This window comes from Glycine max, chromosome 13 (genome assembly GCF_000004515.6).
Source record: "Glycine max cultivar Williams 82 chromosome 13, Glycine_max_v4.0, whole genome shotgun sequence".
Taxonomy (NCBI): Eukaryota; Viridiplantae; Streptophyta; class Magnoliopsida; order Fabales; family Fabaceae; genus Glycine; species Glycine max.
The window spans coordinates 19,114,584-19,133,994 of NC_038249.2; the positions used below are offsets into that span (position 1 = coordinate 19,114,584).

The 19,411-nt window shown below is 31.6% G+C and overlaps 2 protein-coding genes across 7 annotated transcripts; both read right to left on the reverse strand.

Annotated features, from left to right (window-relative positions):
* Positions 1 to 479: 479 nt before the first annotated feature.
* LOC100777106 (phosphatidylinositol transfer protein 3) lies at positions 480 to 6,771 on the reverse strand. Of its 6 annotated transcripts, none has more exons than XM_014765360.3 (8): positions 6,464 to 6,746; positions 5,929 to 5,963; positions 4,427 to 4,486; positions 3,554 to 3,650; positions 3,240 to 3,416; positions 2,702 to 2,800; positions 1,308 to 1,550; positions 480 to 1,114 (listed from the first exon to the last, which is right to left on the reverse strand). In XM_014765360.3, exons 4-8 carry the CDS (start codon positions 3,626 to 3,628, stop codon positions 707 to 709), a joined length of 1,002 nt encoding a protein of 333 aa, XP_014620846.1. In that variant the 5' UTR covers positions 3,629 to 3,650; positions 4,427 to 4,486; positions 5,929 to 5,963; positions 6,464 to 6,746; the 3' UTR covers positions 480 to 706. The 6 variants fall into 6 exon arrangements, with proteins under 6 accessions (XP_014620846.1, XP_014620844.1, XP_014620845.1 ...); XM_014765358.3 differs by having other exon boundaries at positions 3,554 to 3,670; positions 6,464 to 6,693; XM_014765359.3 differs by lacking the exon at positions 5,929 to 5,963.
* A 4,273-nt stretch (positions 6,772 to 11,044) lies between these two features.
* LOC100812757 (probable beta-D-xylosidase 7) lies at positions 11,045 to 18,150 on the reverse strand. The gene is made up of 6 exons (XM_003542424.5): positions 17,634 to 18,150; positions 17,213 to 17,512; positions 15,195 to 15,364; positions 14,829 to 14,926; positions 12,792 to 13,556; positions 11,045 to 11,717 (listed from the first exon to the last, which is right to left on the reverse strand). Exons 1-6 carry the CDS (start codon positions 18,036 to 18,038, stop codon positions 11,119 to 11,121), a joined length of 2,337 nt encoding a protein of 778 aa, XP_003542472.1. The 5' UTR covers positions 18,039 to 18,150; the 3' UTR covers positions 11,045 to 11,118.
* Between the last annotated feature and the right edge of the window lie 1,261 nt (positions 18,151 to 19,411).

The window sequence follows — 19,411 nt, forward strand, 5'->3', positions numbered from 1 at the left end:
ATTACAGCCGTATATGAGAGAAACATGGTATGTTCGGCAGGTCCTTCAGTTAGGGAATTCCTTCTTCATATTCCAACATTGTCTGTTTTTTTTTTTTTTTTTTGTTTCAAACTTGGCAGAAACAAGGAATGGTTTAAAGCACAAATAGTCAAATACTGCAACTTGGTTGAGACAACACATGAAAGATTTAACCTTTTTTTTTTAAGTGAGCAAATGTATATAATAATAAAATATATATATCTACTGTTCATTTGAATTAAAAAAAAACCTTGTAATCTTGACTAATTTTAAATCAATGGTTACATATACCTTTATTATTTTTTTTACTTTGCACATCTCATCTCTTTTAAAAGAAACAAATCCACATGAAACCTTACTACCCTACCCTACACAAGCATGATATTGGGTGAAGGGTAAGAAGAACCTGCTTGCTATAAATAACTAAAACCATTCTTCCATCCACGAGGGAGGAAAAAAAATTTCTACCACAACAGCAGCAAAACACTGCTGACTGCACAAGCAAGCATTTCATGCCGGTTAAAAGATAGAATTCACAAAGCAAAAACATCTGTGATCATGTTAAATCCAAACATCAAACTAACAAAAGGTTTCTTGATTCTAACTTCAAAATAAGAATTCTCATAGCATATTGTATCCTCAGTGCCTGTATGTTATTTCAAAGGCCCAAGGTATGTAATTTCTCATTCTAATGAATATCTGCACTGGCATTTTTTTCTCCTTCATTAACCAAGCTTTTCTGATCAGGGTTAATGATACCTGTATCCATCACGAGGTCAGGGGAAGAGTCTATTTTCTCACTGTCTGAAGCATCAGTATCTGATTCTAACCTAGTCGAATCTAAAGAAAGAGCAAGATTTGGGACTGATGGTGGAGAGTTTTCCCTTGTCCAGAGAGAGTAAGTCTTCTTATCATCCTCTTTCATTCTCTCAGCATATCTATTTATGTCAAATCCTGTATCATCATTCCCGCCAAATGCAGATTCAAGATGATCAAAATCAAACAAATCCTCCATAATCTTCTTGGTGTTCTGATCATCAGAGTAACCGAACTTGACTTTATTATAAGTCTTAGTCTCTAATAAGGGCTTTACCATCTGCAGCAATAAATATTTTGTGATCAGACAACGGTACGAGATTAATGATCAGAATTATTAGCAGCTAAAAATAGTTGCATCACATTATCAACTTGCGGCTTCATTTAATACATAAAAATCAATATAGATATACACGAGCATAAAGATATCGAAGTATGAAGTGCGAGATAGGGAAAAAAAATTATTTAATTACCGTGAAAAATGGTTCAAAGAACTTAGGTGCATTGTACAGTATTGCCAGACCAAGACGTTCAGGATAATGTTCTTGTAATACATGGGCTGTTTCACGTGTCACCTTTATTGATATGTGTGACATATTGAAACCCTGGAAATCAATCAACCAGACCATCTGTTCCTGTTCTGGTGGAAGATTTAGAATAGCATTCTCCATGCAGTATACCAAATATTTAATTTGGCCTTTTGTTGATTTCGAGTTCTGCACCCAAAAAAAGAAGAAAAACATTAAAAAAAAATGAATAACATTCCACTACAAAAACAAGATTTTAACCAGCTATGCAGGTATAATCTATTAAATATGACATGAATGTCAAAGCAGGAAGCATAAGAGTGCTTTCTGTTGGAAATTAGGTAGCTATAGTAATAAAGTTAGGTTCAGTTTATTTCTAATCTGGCATCAGATGATCAGAACCTATTTAGTCTTGAAGTTAGGCCAGCTACATATGTCCAATCCCAAGAACATTATGCTTCAGATGTTTAATCCTACTTTAGGTTCAGTCCATTTCTAATATGATATTAGAATCTATCCAGTCTTCAAGTTGGGTCACCTACAAATATCCAGTCTTGCGAACTTCATGCTCTAGATGTCTAGTTCTGTGTGTGAGAGAAGCGGGTGTTAAGATGTTCCACATTGACAAGGAATATGGCCAAAATATTCCTTATAAGACTTGACAATCATCCTCTCTTGAGCTAACTATTAGAAGTGAGTTAGGTTCTTTTAGACGTGACAAGTAATATGTTTAAACATATTCTTTGAATTTGGGTTTAGGGCATAACTCAATCCCACAAAACCAACTTGTAAGGTGAGGACTACCCAAACTTTATAGTATCTATTTAAGTTATATCCCTAGACAATGTGAGACTAAACACCACCCTTGAGGTGGCAACTAAGGCAGCCCTCAAAGAGGCCAAAACTAAGGCGGGCTAGCAGTAAATGTAATTAACGATGCTTTCCAACACTCCTCCACCCAAGGCTACCGGCCTGGAGAGTGAAAATATAGGTGGCCCAACAATGGATTTAGGATAGACTCTTGTACCATCTTAAAATTTGGGTTTAGGACCTAACTCGGCAACACAAAACCACCTTGTAATGTGATGTCCAAACTTTATAAGTCCTATTTAACTCATATTTCTAGTTGATGTGGGACTAAACACCACCCTTGAGGCCCCAACAAAGGTATCCCCGAAAGAAGCTGCAACTAAGGCAGGCTAGGGATGACCAAAATTAAGACAGTTTTCCAACATATATCCCTCATTCTCATTCTTCCATTTTCACTTATTCCATGCAAAACACAAGACATCTGACATAGATAAACATGCCCGAGGTTATATGTGATTTTCAGAAGATACCTGACGACTAGGTCTCATTACTAGGACTGTTCTCCCATGCTTGTCAATGTAATTTGTTCTATAGATTTTTCCTGTCTCTGCTTCATGAGCAATATCTTCCTGCATCAAAAAAATACACATCAAACAACTTTTATCAGAAGATAATTCCAGAAAGAGTGATGGTTTGACATAAATGTTCAGATCACAAACATTCCAGGTCAGTCAGTAATTAAATGGGTTAAAAGAACTCAGTTAATAAGTCTGAAGACAATATGATGATGTTCAGTTGCTAGTAGTTCAGGTATGATATTGATTGGATAGAGCCAAACAAGGCCAATGGATACAATTAAGAACTTTTTTAATGTTTATTCAGGCCCACCCTCATCTCCTCTTAAGAGAGGAGTGCAAAAGGGAATAGATGCAACACAAAATACTCAGGTTAACCTAGGTATATAGAAAGATTGGGTTAGAAATAGCAATAAAAAGGACACATCCCTTCCCTGCTATGTATTACGTCTCAAATGCCATACGAAAAAAATGAAGAAAGGCAGCAACTCACCCAGCGAATCTCTTCTGGTTTGTATTCCTCTCTCCATTTCAGGGTCAGCTTCAACATTTTCACTGCCTTCTTGACATTCCAATTCCGTGCTCTCAAATACCTTGAGATGCATGCATCAGAACAAAAAATGGACGCCTTACCAGACTGTGGCCCGATTAACTTTCTCACCTCATTGATCTGGAAGAAAGGAAATTATTATGAGCTACAATGCTCCTTTGCTCAAAACATTGCAGTTTAATATTTACAAATGCCAAGTCTCAAAACAAGGTGAGAGCATTATGGATGCACCAAGAAAGAAAAATTACAGGACGTACCAATGCTTGCTGTTCTTGTGATAGCAACATTTTCTCCTGGCCATTAGAGGCACTTTTCTTTGAATCCACACTCATGTTGGCCTGTTAGAGACTCTCTCTAAAAGTCAAAAATGAATACTGCAAAAGTCAATACCAACTTATCTAAGTAATCACCCATCTTCTAAATAAATACAGCATACCAGAGATCTAGAGACAGCTAAATTTTTATCCAATAGCTCATCATGCAGACAGGCTATAGTTCTTGTATAATTACAAAATGTAAAGACCACTAACTTTTAACATCAACAAAATGTATACCATATATTACCATTCATTGAAATTATGTCAGCTAAACTTTGATTGGGCCAATGTGAATTCGTGGGAAATATTTTTTACCTTGGTTTATTTGTTAAAATGCTGGCATTCATTAATAGCCACTCAGGATAGTTAGTTTATCTATTTTAAAAAAAAATTATACATACATACATACATACACTCAGAGATTGACTGTAAATTTAAATGAAACAATTTTCTATTCATCTAAAACCTAGAAAGCACAAATATAGGTACAACACACAAGACAAACACGTACAATATGGTACACAAATACGATAGGACAAAGATACAGAATGTGAAATTCTAAAAATTATAGGATATAGCATGGCTAGCATACAATGTATAAAATTAATATTAACATAAAACACAAATCTTAAATTTAAATCAATGGAAGCGAGCACGAGTTGTTGTAGACATCATAAAATATTATAGTTTATCTGATTATTGTAATATTCCCATCTCTATTGATATAAATGTTTAACAAATACAAAAAATATTCTAAACTGCAGACAAAGAACTAAAACCCAAAAAGTAGGGCAGAACTACATTTGATCATACCACAGTCCCAAAGCTGAGAAGTTGTTCTTTATACGTGTCCAAACCACTTTAACCAATTTTCTGTATATCATTAAATACATAGATGGGTGAGAATGGATTAGAGATATAGCCATGGTTCACATAGGTTTAGAATCAATTCAACATGTTTTGGACTGGAATCAATATTTTAAAACTTGTCATATCAGTGGCAGGTTCACATTTGTTTATTCTCAAATAGAAAAGTATATCCTATGCAACATAAAGGAAATCTGACCATCTGAATATCCCAAAACATAAAAAAGTGGGATGAAAACTTTAGCATTGAGGAAATTTAGATCAATTAAGCATGCGTGGGACTATTGACACTCTAATTGCAAATTCCTATTTGTACTCCCTTCTAATTATCTTAGAAATTAGAATTACTTTTTTTAAATTGCCCTGATTTATTTTTATAATCAAGCCAGGTCATAATTAATTAAATTTCTATTTTTTTAGTCACATAGTTGAGGAAAATTTAGGAAATTGTGTATTAAAGTAGTCGATGAGGATTTTAAATATTGAATAAGCAATCCAGGGTGCTAATAGCTAGCCGCATCCATCAGTCAAACTTAAACACCTTGTCATTACAATCCGTTAGTAATTAGTACATTTCCTTTCCTAAAATCATAGTCAATATTTTACTTCATATTTTTTTAAAGCAAAAAGGATGAGACCTGCAGGTTGGAGATTAAAGCAATATTTATACATATTTCATTAAAAGCCAGTTTCTCATAAAGGTGACACAAGTAATCTGCTCTAGGCTCAATATTTGTGATAGACAAGACTTTAGCTTTTGCCCAGTTCAGGTCTCTCACAATCAAGACCCGGAAGAGCACAACAAAGTGCAAACTAACACTTAATGGCTATCATCACAGCTTGTCAAAAAGTTTAATCGTATGATGCATCATGCATGTATACGGGTATCTGTATTGGAAATGTAAGATAACATACTAGTATTATATTTGGATATGGTATTTCTTAAATTTAGGATATGAATCCAAGATATATAAAGCATCGAGAGTCTTATCCCGGTAGGTGAGGTTGGCTACAGGGATCATGACACCATTGGACAAGATTAAAGACTGAATTCTTAGGAATATTATTTACAATGAGATCTCTCTTAACAATTTCTAGTATTCACGGGGAGTATTTATATAAATATTACATATATCCTTCTATAAAAAAAAATTAAATCATCACAAAACATCATCCATAAAAAATAGTTAGGCAATTCCATGATTAACAGGGTAAAGTGGAGAAGGTAGGTTTTTGTTTTCAGCATTAATCATTTCATACACAATAGAAGGCTAGCACATATAAAATTTTCATGATATCTCATTCTTGTTGGTACAAAATTCAAAAATAAAATTTACAGGATGCAAGCTAACAGCATCCCCAGGCCTATGAAGAGTATCATCTATAGTTACATATCCCAGGTACAGCAAATATCGTGAAGTGAAGTAAAATAAAATAAAAAAAAATACATTTCCAAGGCTCAATACAAGTGGCATCTCTCTCCCTGTCAAAAAAAAAAAAATCTGAAATCACAAATTTCCCCCAAATTGTTAAGCTGGTTGAACTAGTTTGACTTAGATCCAGCTATGCTTCAAACTCAAACATTATAGAGTCAATCGCGATTCAATAACAAATGCAATATATTGAATAAATCAAACCACGAGCATAAGGTCTTGCCAATTGAATCACAAGTCCAATTTTCAGAACACGTATTTGAAGCAGTAACAAATTTGCTATTTCATAAATAACGCTATAGTTGCGGAAAAGAAGACACGCACATAAAGTGATAGTGTTTTTTTTCTTTTTCTTGAGTTAAAGGCAAACTACTAACTATAACACAAATTATAGGCTCATAGCTAAGATTCAGATTTGAAAATCCATAGGAGATTTTCACGTAATCAGGAAATGGATTTTGAAGTAATGTAGATTCGAAAAAGAACGGAGTGAGCGGAAGAAAAGGAACGAAGTTCGGAGAAATCAATGAGGAGGGAGTAGGTGGCTGACCTGAGTGGTGGCACGGTGGCACCGATCGATTCAGCGTTTGGCGCGCGATTGTGACGGAGATGATAGAATCACCGAGGAAATTGGAAAATTGGAAAAAGTCAACGGTGCTTGTTGTGCGTTTGTGTCGCTATGCTGATGAAGAAAATGGAGAAGACGAAAAAACGGTAGTACTTTTGTTTTGGAGATAGCGATGCTGACTCTGAATGAACGATGATTCCGATATGTTGTTTATGTAAGCGCTCGCGCACTGTGTGATCTTCAACTGAATCCATGTGATGGCCCCACGTTGAAACAAAACAACCCACCCTGGTGTCACATTTGTTAATGGTGAAATAAATAAATAAAAACAAAATATAGAAAGAATTTAATATATTGAAAAATGAAATTGTTGAATGTACCACCAAATGCCTCCCTTGCTACTTTTTTTTTTTTCTCAACATGTGTGTTTTCTACTCGAGAAAACTTTATTCAGGTAAGATATGATCATTACGATAAAAAATTTCATTCGTTGTCGGTTTGAATTTTGGGATAAAAAAATATAATTAAGAAGATAAATCACAATACTAATATAAGAATAGACTCTTTCGGCCGAAATTAATGGTCAATGGATCCTTTATAGAAAAAAATTATTATAATCCAATCACAATTTATTATATTATAAATTTATTAAATTTTAAAATAATTATCTTAAAGTAATTTCAAAGATGATATATGATAAAATGATGACGTAAAATAATTTCACATTATTATTATATAAACATTAAACTCTTCTTATTTTCTCACCATAACATTAATATAAAGTAGAGTTTAATGTTTATATATTAAAAGTATAAATAATTTTACATTGTAATTTGATTACAATTTTATTTCTAAAAATACAACATCACATTAACTTATGAGGGATTCTCTTATTTTAATTTGTAGTTTTAGATATAGATATAAAGTTACATTACATAAAGAAAGTGTCAGTTTTTTTGTCTAAAATAATTTTAACTAACTCAAACAAAATTAATTCATCTAGAAGATATATGTGATCTTTAAAGAAAACATAAACTTATTGAATACTTATTTTTTAAAATAATTTAAATATTTAATTAATGTATTTTAAATGAATTAAAATATTTAATAATTTAATTAAAATTTAGAGCAAAGCGTCCTTCCTAATGTTAGCGTATATTACCCTTACCCTCCTTTCTCAAAATTACATTTCTTTTGTCTATCCTAAACAATCATTGTTACTAAAAGTGTTAACTTTTTATGAAATGTCTCTCAATTCAAGTTCATGTTGGGTTACCTATGAAAATATTGTTAACTCGCTTCTCGCCTCTTTTGTCAACTCCTTCGACTTCGCCGACCACAACAAATTCATCATCCCGCCTCCTCCAAGGTCGTTTATAGTCTCTTCCAATGTCATGACAATCTCGTTAGTTCTTATCAACGTTGATCGTATTAGTGGATTAGAGAGTCATAATGTAATAGATGATAAAAAAAAAAGCTTGTGTATGATAAAAATAAAAGGAGTGGGATTGAGTGTAATAAACACTACCCTTACGAGATATGAGTATACTCTAAAATTTACTATTTGTATAAAAAAAATATATATTGTCATTCAAATATATATTATCATATATATAATAAGTTTCTTAATTAGATTAAAATTATTCATAATATGATTTTTTATTAATCTGTAATTTAAAAATTAAACTTTGTATTTAGTGCAACTAATAATCAATAATAAATAAATACAAAACAAACAAAAGTTTATTAATATAAAGCAAGAGCCATGAGGTTGGTTGCGGAAGGAGACACCAGGTAGTAAATTAATGACCGACACCAACTCCGGCACTATTTTGGAAAGACATTTTTCTAATTGCACTTTTAATTCAAAAGTGCGCAAATAAGTTTTGTTTTATTAAAAAACTTTATATATTAGTATATGATGTTTATTAGTTCTTATCCAAAAAGCATTAATAAATTATTTTGAAAGGTGGAATATCTATAAAATATAATGTTGATTGAATTATGTAAAATATAATGTATTCAATTATTTTATTTTTTATTTATAAAAATTGAAGATAAAAATAAAAAGATTTATAATAACTTATGCATGATACTCAACCAACTGAATTACACCTTGCTCTGGTATGATTTTGTTTTAGTTACCTCTCATGAATTATAAACCAGCAAATTATTTATGTATTGTATAGATATTTTTTTGGCTTTGGTAAAATTTTAAAAAATATAAACTGAAAGAAAAAATATGTAGAAGAAAATTATCATCATTTTCAAATAATGATGAAATAGTGTCTTGTGAAGAAATAAATTATAACAAAAAAATGTTTTGTTTTGCTGAATTTATAATAAAAAATGTTATCGTTATCAATTATAACTATTTTATTTTTTATTTAAGAATAAATTAAAAAGAAAATATTTAAAATGATTAGATAAAATAAATCCAAAATACAAGAATTTTAAAATTAAGAAGAAAATTATAATAATAAGTCGTGTAAATCAATTATTAATTTGACATCTAAAATCTTAAATTTAAGAGCCTCAAATTTACAATTACAAATAAGAAAAGTTTTTTTAGTAATAACTAAAAGGTAAATTAAGATTGATTACATTTAACAAAAATTTATTTCAATGAAAAGATTGATTAAATCTTTTTTTTCTGCAGATTGATTAAATCTAAAAACTTATATCAAAATAATTCCCACATACACATTAATTAAAATAATAAACGCGAGCATGCACATATTAATTAAAAGAATACATGCGGGCGCACATATTAATTAAATAATATATGCTCATACACATGTATATTATTAAAATAACACAATTAATTAAATAATAATGTTATATTAAATAAAATATATTAAATTAAAGTGTTGAGCATATAATCATTAACTAAAATAAAAGCATGTTAAAGTATTGAGCATACAAAAGTTATTTCAAATCATCTCTAAATAAATAATATAAACTATCTTTTTAGAGAAAAATATTATAAACTAATGAAATAAATATATTCATTTAATCAGACATATTTATAGGATAGTTAAATAGGTTATAAGCACAAATATATTTTCTGTTTGAACTAAATACTTTATTTAGGAGAATTCTAACATGTACTATCTGAATCGCTTATTTGCTATTAGTATATAAAAATGTCAATCTAATGTCTCTTTTGATGTATATATCTGATATTAATTAATTATACTCTTTTCCTTTTTCATTTGTATCACTCATTATTTCTATTTTTACTTTTATGAAATGATGTTTTAGTTTCTATTATTTATTTCCTGAAAAAAGTATTCAATGATCTCACACTATTCGATTTTGCTTAATCCAACAAAAGAAAAGGCCACAAAAAAAATTATGCAGATTTTATTTCTTATTGAAAACAAAAGTCATTTTTCTAGAAGAACATAAATTTCTGTAGGCCTCACGAATGAGTTATTTATAGTCATGTATGCCGGCGTTATCAATGGGCAAGCTGAGCCTAAGGGTCTTACGATCTAGAAGCATTTTCGTAAATTATTTAATTTTATATTGTTATTTGTCAAAACATTAGCATACGCTAACATGCACCCGTCAAAAGAATAACGCAATGCCAACGTAGTTGGACGGGGATTGTCACGCCTTAATATTCCCCATTTTAAAAAAATAAAATAAAATACGTCCCATGTCTTTTTTTTTTTTTTTTTCATGTCTAGTCATTTTTTTGTTATATTTATTTATAATATATATATATAGAGAGAGAGTAATTAATTTTATTTAGGGAGTTTGATTCTATATATAAGTAATGATACTTTTTTTAGAGAAATAAATAATGATACTTAAGTGTTATTTATCTTGTATATTTTTCACAATATATTTATACTCCTTTTTGTAGTCCTTATAGTAAATATGATTATACTTTTATTCTTTTAGATAAAATATTTGTTTAAAATTTACTTTTTTTAGATGATTTTTCTTCAAAACATTATACTTTTGTTTTTTTAGATACAATGTTACATAGTGAACTTTAATTTTATACCTGGCCTCCAATCATTTATTCCTGGGTCTACCCCCTTTGAAATTCATTTAAAAATTAATCTCTCATATACAATCACCAATCTCTCAAGATATTGGCATTTTACACCAAGTCAAAAGTAGTAATCATATATCTCGTAATATTACTAGATGTCCCGTTTAGATCTCATGTACAACCCCAAATGTATATCACTTTTGTGAGAATTCCAATATTCAACTCATTATAAGTTCAAACTAAAAGATAGAGAAACGATAATAAATAAATAAATAAATAACGGAGCCTTCTTTTGAGTCCTTAAAATTAACAAGTTACTTACTTCACTTGATAAAGGATTGACAATGTTTACAATGCTAAATAACGAGAACAGAAATCTATGAATCCATTCAAGAAAACTTCTTAACACGTGGTCGCATATCATGCACTTTGAAGTCACCCCACCGGCATTCAGTTGTTGAAGAAAACTTCGTAATTTGTGAACCAATGTTTCACACTAAAAACGGTATGCGGATACGTAAACATGCTGAAAATCATAATGTCACAAAAAGAAGTGGCAAATTAGTTTCTTATTCCTTTAAGGCATTACAATTTGATTGAACACTCCAATTATCTTTGCATGAAACACTCAAACAGTGACTTCAATTGGGTACTCTTGGTCCCCAACAATAAACAAATAAGACCCTTCTTCAATCACCATCGAACCAGCCTCATTAGCCACGCTAAGATGCTCACAAGGGCTTAGCTCAAACCCCACTTGAACCGTTTCCCCTGCATTCACCTTCACACTTTGAAACCCCACCAACTGTTTCACCGGATTCCCATTATTAATGTTTCTCACCTTTCCCTGCCTCACAAACAGCAACACCGGATGCTTCCCTGCCAAGTTACCACGATTCGTGACTCCCAATGCGATCGACAACAACATGGTCTGGCATGTTTCTTCCGCCAACTCCGAAACCAGCTTGTAGCGTATGGTTTCGGAATTTTGAGTCATTAAATGTGTGGATGATTGGTTGATGTGGAGGGTGCTGTGTGAGAGTGAGAGGAGCTTGTAGGAATATTTTGTGTAGCTTAGGCCGTAGCCAAATTCATAGACCTTTGGACCAGTGTAGAATCTGTAGGTTCTCCCAGGGTAGCCTGATGCTGGATCTGCTCTCATTCTCATATCTGTCATTGGTACTTTGATGAAATCTTTTGGGTACCAAGTAATTGGTAGTTTTCCACCTGCATTGTAATGTGGAAATAAGGCACCCCTTTTGAGTAATTTGTTTTAGGAAATTAAAGATACTCCATGAAATCATTTGTGGTATTTGTCCAATCTGGGCTATCAAAGATGTAGGTAATAAATGTGTAAATTTAAGTGGAACAATGTATACACTATATTATTTAATGTATTTTTTATAACTTGCTCTGTTTATTAGTTGAAATTTGTGTGAAATTTATTAGATAGAGAATACGACACATATAATTTATTCAGAAAAATAAAAAAAGGAAACATCTCATTTGAATCTCGCATGAATTTCACTCATCAGTATGAAAATGTATTAAAAAGAGTAAAGAATATAATTTGACTTAACCAAAAAAAATCTAAAAAAATAATTTAATCAAAATATATTGATAGTGTGTTATTTTTACAATGTCATTCAATTATAAATTTCATATAAAAATTTCATATAAGATTATTAACTTTAACAATAATTACTTTAAAACTATGCATTTGACTTCTCTAAAGTGGGTAAGGACAAAGTAGTTATTGATAAGAAAATTAATTATCGATATTTCAACACAAATAATTTGTTATGCATGTACATTAAAACAGTTGATTTTATCATTAACAATTGTGATCTCTCATTTTATCCTCTAAACTTTGCTATATTTAATATGATTTTTAATTGATTAACAAAATATATATATATATATATATATATATATATATATATATATATATATATATATATATATATATATATATATATATATATATATATATATATATATATATATATATATATATATATATATATATATATATATATATATGTATGTATGTATATTTAGTTACTTACATATATGTATATTTAGTTACTTACACTATTAGTATATGCTTCTCGAAAAAAAAACTTACTAAACTCTAAAGAACATATTGTTAAGTTTTCTCATTTATTTAAGAACCATTCTTCTAAGTTTACCAAGTGTTTACTTTTCCCCCTCCTTATGTACCTTTTAGCAAGGTCTAACCTTATGTATAATAGTTAGGTGTGTTCATTTGTTCACAAACAAGTGTAGTAGAAACTTTACCTGGGTTATGATCACCAAATACAACCTGGGCCAGGGCCACTCCTCCAAGTTCCCCCGGGTACCCAGCCCACAAGATTCCTCCAACCTTATCATCAAACTTAGCCGAAGTAATATCAACCGGGCCTCCACACAAAAGCACCACAACAACAGGTCTCTTAGCAGCCCTAGCTACACTCTTAATAAGCTCTTCTTGCTTCCCTGGCAACCCTAAGTACTCTCTATCATGTGACTCCCTCTCTTGACTTTGATCCAAACCCATAACCAATACCACATAATCCACTTTTTTTGCAACCTCCACTGCCTCTTCTATTTGAGCATAAGCACATTGTGGGCCATCATCACACCCAGGATGGTAAACCGTTTTAGCATAGCCCTCAAAGCCTTGCAAAAGTGTCACCAAATTGCAAGGACGCCCATAATAGTTTCCTAGGAAGACTTTTGATGAGGCATTGGCATTGGGGCCTATTAATGCGATAGTGGGGTTTGTTTTTGGAAGTGGGAGGAGTGAGTTTGTGTTCTTTAGAAGCACTATGCCATCCCTTGCTGCTTCTAGGGCTAGTTGGAGGCTTTGTTTGGAGCACACTTCGTTGGGACCAATTGTGCCAAATGGAAGCTTGGTGGGGTTTCCATCGAATAGGCCTAGTCTTATTCTAATGGAGAAGAGGTTCTGAAGGGCACGGTCGATTTGAGATATGGGTAGTTTTTTTTGGAACACTGCTGATTTTGCATGCTTGGTTATGTAATCACCACACTCCACATCCATCCCTGCAAAATGAGTTGAAAGAGTAAATTTGGATCATACAATTATACATAGATGATCAAAAGTTAAAGTTACACTCACATGATTGCTTGAAAAATTATATGACTTGTGTATTTTAATCTTGAAAATTCATAATAAAATTAATTATCAATATTTATTCTTCTCGTTCTCACGTAAAAGAATACTTTAGGACCAATACAGGACATAAGGCATTACCATGTAGCTGGCCTTATATGTATCAGTACAAGATAAGATTTTGAAAATAGAAATAAAAGAGTATAAGATACAACTAAAAATACTTAAAATGTATATGTAATGTCAAACATAAATACATGTCTAACACAAATATAACATGACAACTACTACGTAAAGTGATGTTTTCTTTCGTAACATTTAAGTATATATTTATATTAATAAGTATAAGATTATAATTCTTTTAAGAAAATTTAAAATCTTTATCTTTAAAAAAAATGAGGAGGGTCCAAGACTTATCCTTCCCCCTCCCTACATCCTGATTAGGGAACCCAATAATACTGTGTCGGTGCACGTGATCAATTTTCCTATAATAAAAGTGGTTTAAAATTGTGTGAAAATGATTCTTAATAATTTATATAGCCTTTGTTATCTTTTTTCATAGATTGTGTTCGGGCCAGTTGACCCTGTGACAGATGTATACCAGGAAAGTGGGCAACTTCTTTCTGCACCTTCGGATTTGCTTCCTGCACCCCATTCCAAAATGTAATTTACATTCTGGATTAATCATGGATGTAAAAATTTATATTCTGAATTACATTATAGAAAGGCTAATACAAAATGGAAAATTGCGTTTCAGATTAGGCTTTCTGAAAAGTTAAAAAGGTACCGGAAACAATTGCCTACAAAGTGAGCAAATAAAAAACACAAAAGCCCAATATTTGGAGTCCTGTAGTGAATTTTTGGATTTGATATTTAAATTTAAAGTAGGTTTACAAGCAAATGGGACTTTGGTGGGTGAGGATGAGACTAGGCTATAACATGTGGCATGGGGGGGGGGGGACCTAATACAAGTGTGGGCCAATACACATGACTTTGCTAGAAATATTGGTATAGAAAGCAAACGGTCAAAGACATTTGAGAAAATCATCATCATTGGGAATATTAACATAATTATATAATTACCTCGTGTACATTGTGATTGCATCTAGATAGTACTCCAATAATTATCATATAAACAAAGGAAAGAAATGTGTGGATATATGAAGAAGAAGGATAGAGGAAGAAGAAGAGTGTCATTATACCTGCCCTAAAAACATCGGCTATAGCGTCCTCTGCTGTTTTTGCATAACCTTGCTTCTCGTGTATGATAGAGACTGCTCCACAATCTGATGTAATATACCTAAAATTATTTACAGCAAAAAAAATTAAGGTTTGTTTTGAAAAAAATAAAAGTAATGTGTCACTCTCATATTCGGGTTGAATCTTAGCTTCAAAGAGAGGGGATAAAAAAAATCAAAAAGAGCCAAATAAGCCAATCAATTTGAAAAAGAAGTTTCACCCAAAGAAAAGACCAAGTTATGTACTTTCATTTCACACATTCACCCGTGACATGTAATGTAGCATTGCTTCAAAAAGGGTCAAGCTAATATATATATATATATATATACCCATCGAATTTCCATTGTTGTCTTGCGGTTTTGGTTAGAAGATTGAAATCTGCACAGTTTGGAACCCCATTGACACGGTTGTAGGCACACATTATCCCACTGGCTCGACCTTGCTCTATGCAACTTTGAAATGGAGGTTGGTATGTGTCTGCCAAATCTTGCGATGTGACCTGAATCACAAAGGGGTCAGAGAATTAAGAAAAATATGTTAGAAGGTCAATCACGTGTGTTTCTTTGTTTTCACATATCTTCTAGGTATATTACGATTCTCTTCTCTTGGTCATAAAGAGCAGTGATACTTGTTTCAGAAAAATAAAAGCAGTGATACTAAATTAGCAAAGGGTGTTGATATTGATTAAGACACTCATAAATTACAAACATGTTATTAAGATTTTTTTTCCATATCTCTTTATTTTATATATATCACAGTATTATCAAAGTATAAATAAATACTCAAAGGTGTCTAAAAATCATCTTCCATAAGGAAAGTACATTCGAATTAATAGAAGCAAAAATACACCATCCACAGCAAATAATTCAGGAAAGATAGACAAAATAAAGCACTAAGCCACCAACCCATTGATTGTTTGAACTTTGAAGATAAATAGAAACAAACGAAAAATTGAAAAAAAAAAAATTTTGTTCCTGATATTATTTCTCTTTTTTTTCCCTTCTTTTTCTTGGTAAAATAAAATAATAATTATTGAAAATTTCAAATTTTCTTTCTAAATATCTAAAAAAGGCATTGGTGGTAACAGAAATACTCCAATATTTTTCCTTAGTTAAAATTTATTAAAAATCAGAAATATTTTTACTTCGTTAAATTCCACTCATTTTTATAAATATTAAAGAAATATCCACTAAAATCCTAAATACACTTATTTATATTACATTTTGAAGTTAAACAATTTAAGTTAAAGCAAATAAGTTCTCATTAAATTATTAAATTATTGTAAAAGTGGCTTATATAAGCATCTACAAGCAACGTTACCATGCTTAATCATTAAAAAAAGTCCAACTCAAAATGAAAGTTTTTATATAAGTAAATATAATAGGACCATTAAAGATTATTTAAAAACTCAATTTAAATTTTATTATTAGAATAAAAATAAGGATTCAGGAGTGTTCTTAATAATAATAATAAAGAACTCGTTAAAAAAAAAGAATCCAAATTCACTTTTTTCCATTGGAGATACTACTATATAAAACAAATTTTCAAACACAGCAATGTACATATATGTTCAATAAAAACTGCTTCAAAGTCAGAAAAAGAGCAATCACCTTCCTCCAATCTTGACTTGGGAACGATCTTAATGTGTCCCAACTCTACTTCGTTATATTAGTTCAGTTTTTAGCCTTAAGATAAGACCTCCTTTGTAGCAGCAAAAAGAAAAAGAGCAAACAAATAATACAATACAGAACACGACATTATGTTCCGAGTTCCAAGAAATCATGGATGCATGAAACAACGAAAACAAATTTTAAAAACTAAACACCACTTGCATGGAAGACAAAAATCTGTATATTTAGATTTGTCAGGGTAGTAACTAGCAAAGCAATTCTGATAATAATAAAAAATGCATCAGTGATACTCCAACTACAATAATTAATTACTCCACTAATTATATTCGTTTAATTATCAAATTCTTAAAAATAAATTAATTTAGTTTTAATTTATAAAATATTTAATTAATTCTCAAATTCTTAAAAATAAATTTAGTTGATTCTCAAATTTTAAGAATTCAAAAAGAAACAAATTGAATTTTTTTAAAATTAAATTGATTTATTTTTAAGATAAAATCGAATCTTTTAAAAACTTAAAAACTAAATTAATTTATTTTTAAAAAAATTGAAGATCTAAGTAAAATCTTTCAAATTTAAAAATTTAGAAATCAAATTAAATCATTTAAAATAATTTTACACTACATTCGTAATTAAGCCAATTATGTTCAATAAACCTAAAACAGTGTTTGAGAGTAAGCAACACCAAGTTTATCAAAATTAAAAAACAGACTTACACGAGCATCGAAGACAAAGCGATCGAGGCCCTTCCATTGGTCCAAATCATAGGCAGTGAAGTGCTTGCAACACGCCGAAGCTTGAAGCCTCTCAGCCAGTTTCCCTCCTTCAAAGGAATCCCCTTGAAGCCCTCTCACATACGCCACACCATACTTGGCATTCATCAAAGGGTCTTCTCCTGCAGTCTCTTGCCCTCTCCCCCACCGTGGATCCCTGAAAACGTTTATGTTCGGAGCCCAAAACGTCATCCCCGTCGCTTGCCCCGCATTGTACACCGCCCTCGCTTCCCTCCCAATAGTCTTCATCAAAGAAAACAACAATGCAGCAACATGATAGCATGTCAGTAATGTAATTCAGTGAAGTCCCACTTCGAAGAAATAAAGACAAGTTAAAGTGTATATAAACATTGAGATGTATCACCTTGCTAATTTGGTACCAGAGGTTTGGGTCGAAGGAAGCTGCGGTGAGAATGACTTGGGGGAAGCTGGTGGCGGATTTGATGGTACCATTGAACCTGATGCCGAAGCCGGCGTCGGCGACGCCGTGCAGGGCTTCGCTCCACCACTGGTAACTCGGGATGCCGAGTCGGGGAATCGCCGGTGCCGTGTTGACGAGTTGGGCGAGTTTCTCGTCGAGGGTGAGTCGCGACACGAGGTCTTGGGCTCTTTTGGTGATGGGGAGCTTGGTGTTGCAGAATGAGTAGTAGGGTGAGTTGGAGGACGAGTCGCAGGAATAAGGGGGCCGAGTTGACTCGGCGTGGTGGTGGTGGAGATTGAGGAGAAAGAAAGAGATGATAATGGTAGCGAAAGAGTGAGGAAGAGCCATGCTGGCTGGGAAGAAGGTGGAGAGATAGGTGAACAGAGAGTGAAAAGGTTATAATGAAGAGGTGAGACTCTCTGTGTACGTTGGACGGGAACAAAACGATAACGTGATGTTTCAGACAGACTTTGTCGGATATGGATTTTTATTTTGTAATAAATCTACTGTTCTGTTTATTAAGAAGGTTAGTTATTTTTTAACTGCAATTTTTTTTATTAGATATCTATACAAAAAAAATATTCATAATTGATTTATTGATTTCTCAGAATTTTATAATTAGGTCAAGTTGTCATAAATTATTTTTTATTTTAATCTGCAATAAACTAACTTTAGTTACTCAATTACAAAAATTGTGAAAAATGAAAGATTTAAGAACTAAATTAAACATTCCTAAAAAATTCAAGCAAGTACTAGTATTATATTAAATCTATTCAAACATGTACTGGGCTGTTTGGTTTAAAAAAGTAACGTGAGATGGAAATGAATTGAGATGATTTAAGGATGAATGTTGTGAGTTAAATATTTAAAAGTTAATTGGAATTATAACTTTGTAAATTAAACATTCCTTAAAAATTCAAGCAAGTACTAGTATTATATTAAATCTATTCAAACATGTACTGGGCTGTTTGGTTTAAAAAAGTAAACGTGAGATGGAAATGAATTGAGATGATTTAAGGATGAATGTTGTGAGTTAAATATTTAAAAGTTAATTGGAATTATAACTTTTGGAAGAAAAAAAATGTGGATCCCACCTATCCATGGGGTAAAACATTCACCCTAAAATAAGGTGAACATGAAAGAAAAAAAAAATCATACATGTTATTGCATATAAGAGAAAGAAGATAGGATCACGGAAGTGAGTCTCTCGCACATTCAACACGTACCTGATTATGCAAATGCATAATTAATTATCTTTTCTTGTCTAGATGTTTTTTTACCTACCAAATTAATTTAATTCAAAAATTTTATCATTTTTATATTTTCTTCCATCTCTATCAAATCATTTTACCCACTATATTTCAACTCTCTTTATTTTTTTTCATTCTTTACCCTTCATTTTTTTTTATCCCAATCTACCAAATACACCTAAAGATAAGAAGAGATCATCTCATTTTTTTTTATCCCAATCTACCTAATACACCTAAAGATAAGAGATCATCTTGAGAAATATAAATGATTATTTATGTATCGTAAGAGACCCACCAACTACTTGAACTAATTAACTTAGTAGTCCATTACTCTCACACGACCTTAATGGTCAAAATCTCAGTAGTTATCAGGTCGACAATGGCTATTCAGAACACAACATGTCTCAAGCACTTACTCAGTTAAGCATCAGAGTCCATTTGCAAGTAGCCCTCATCTCGCTTGGACTAGGA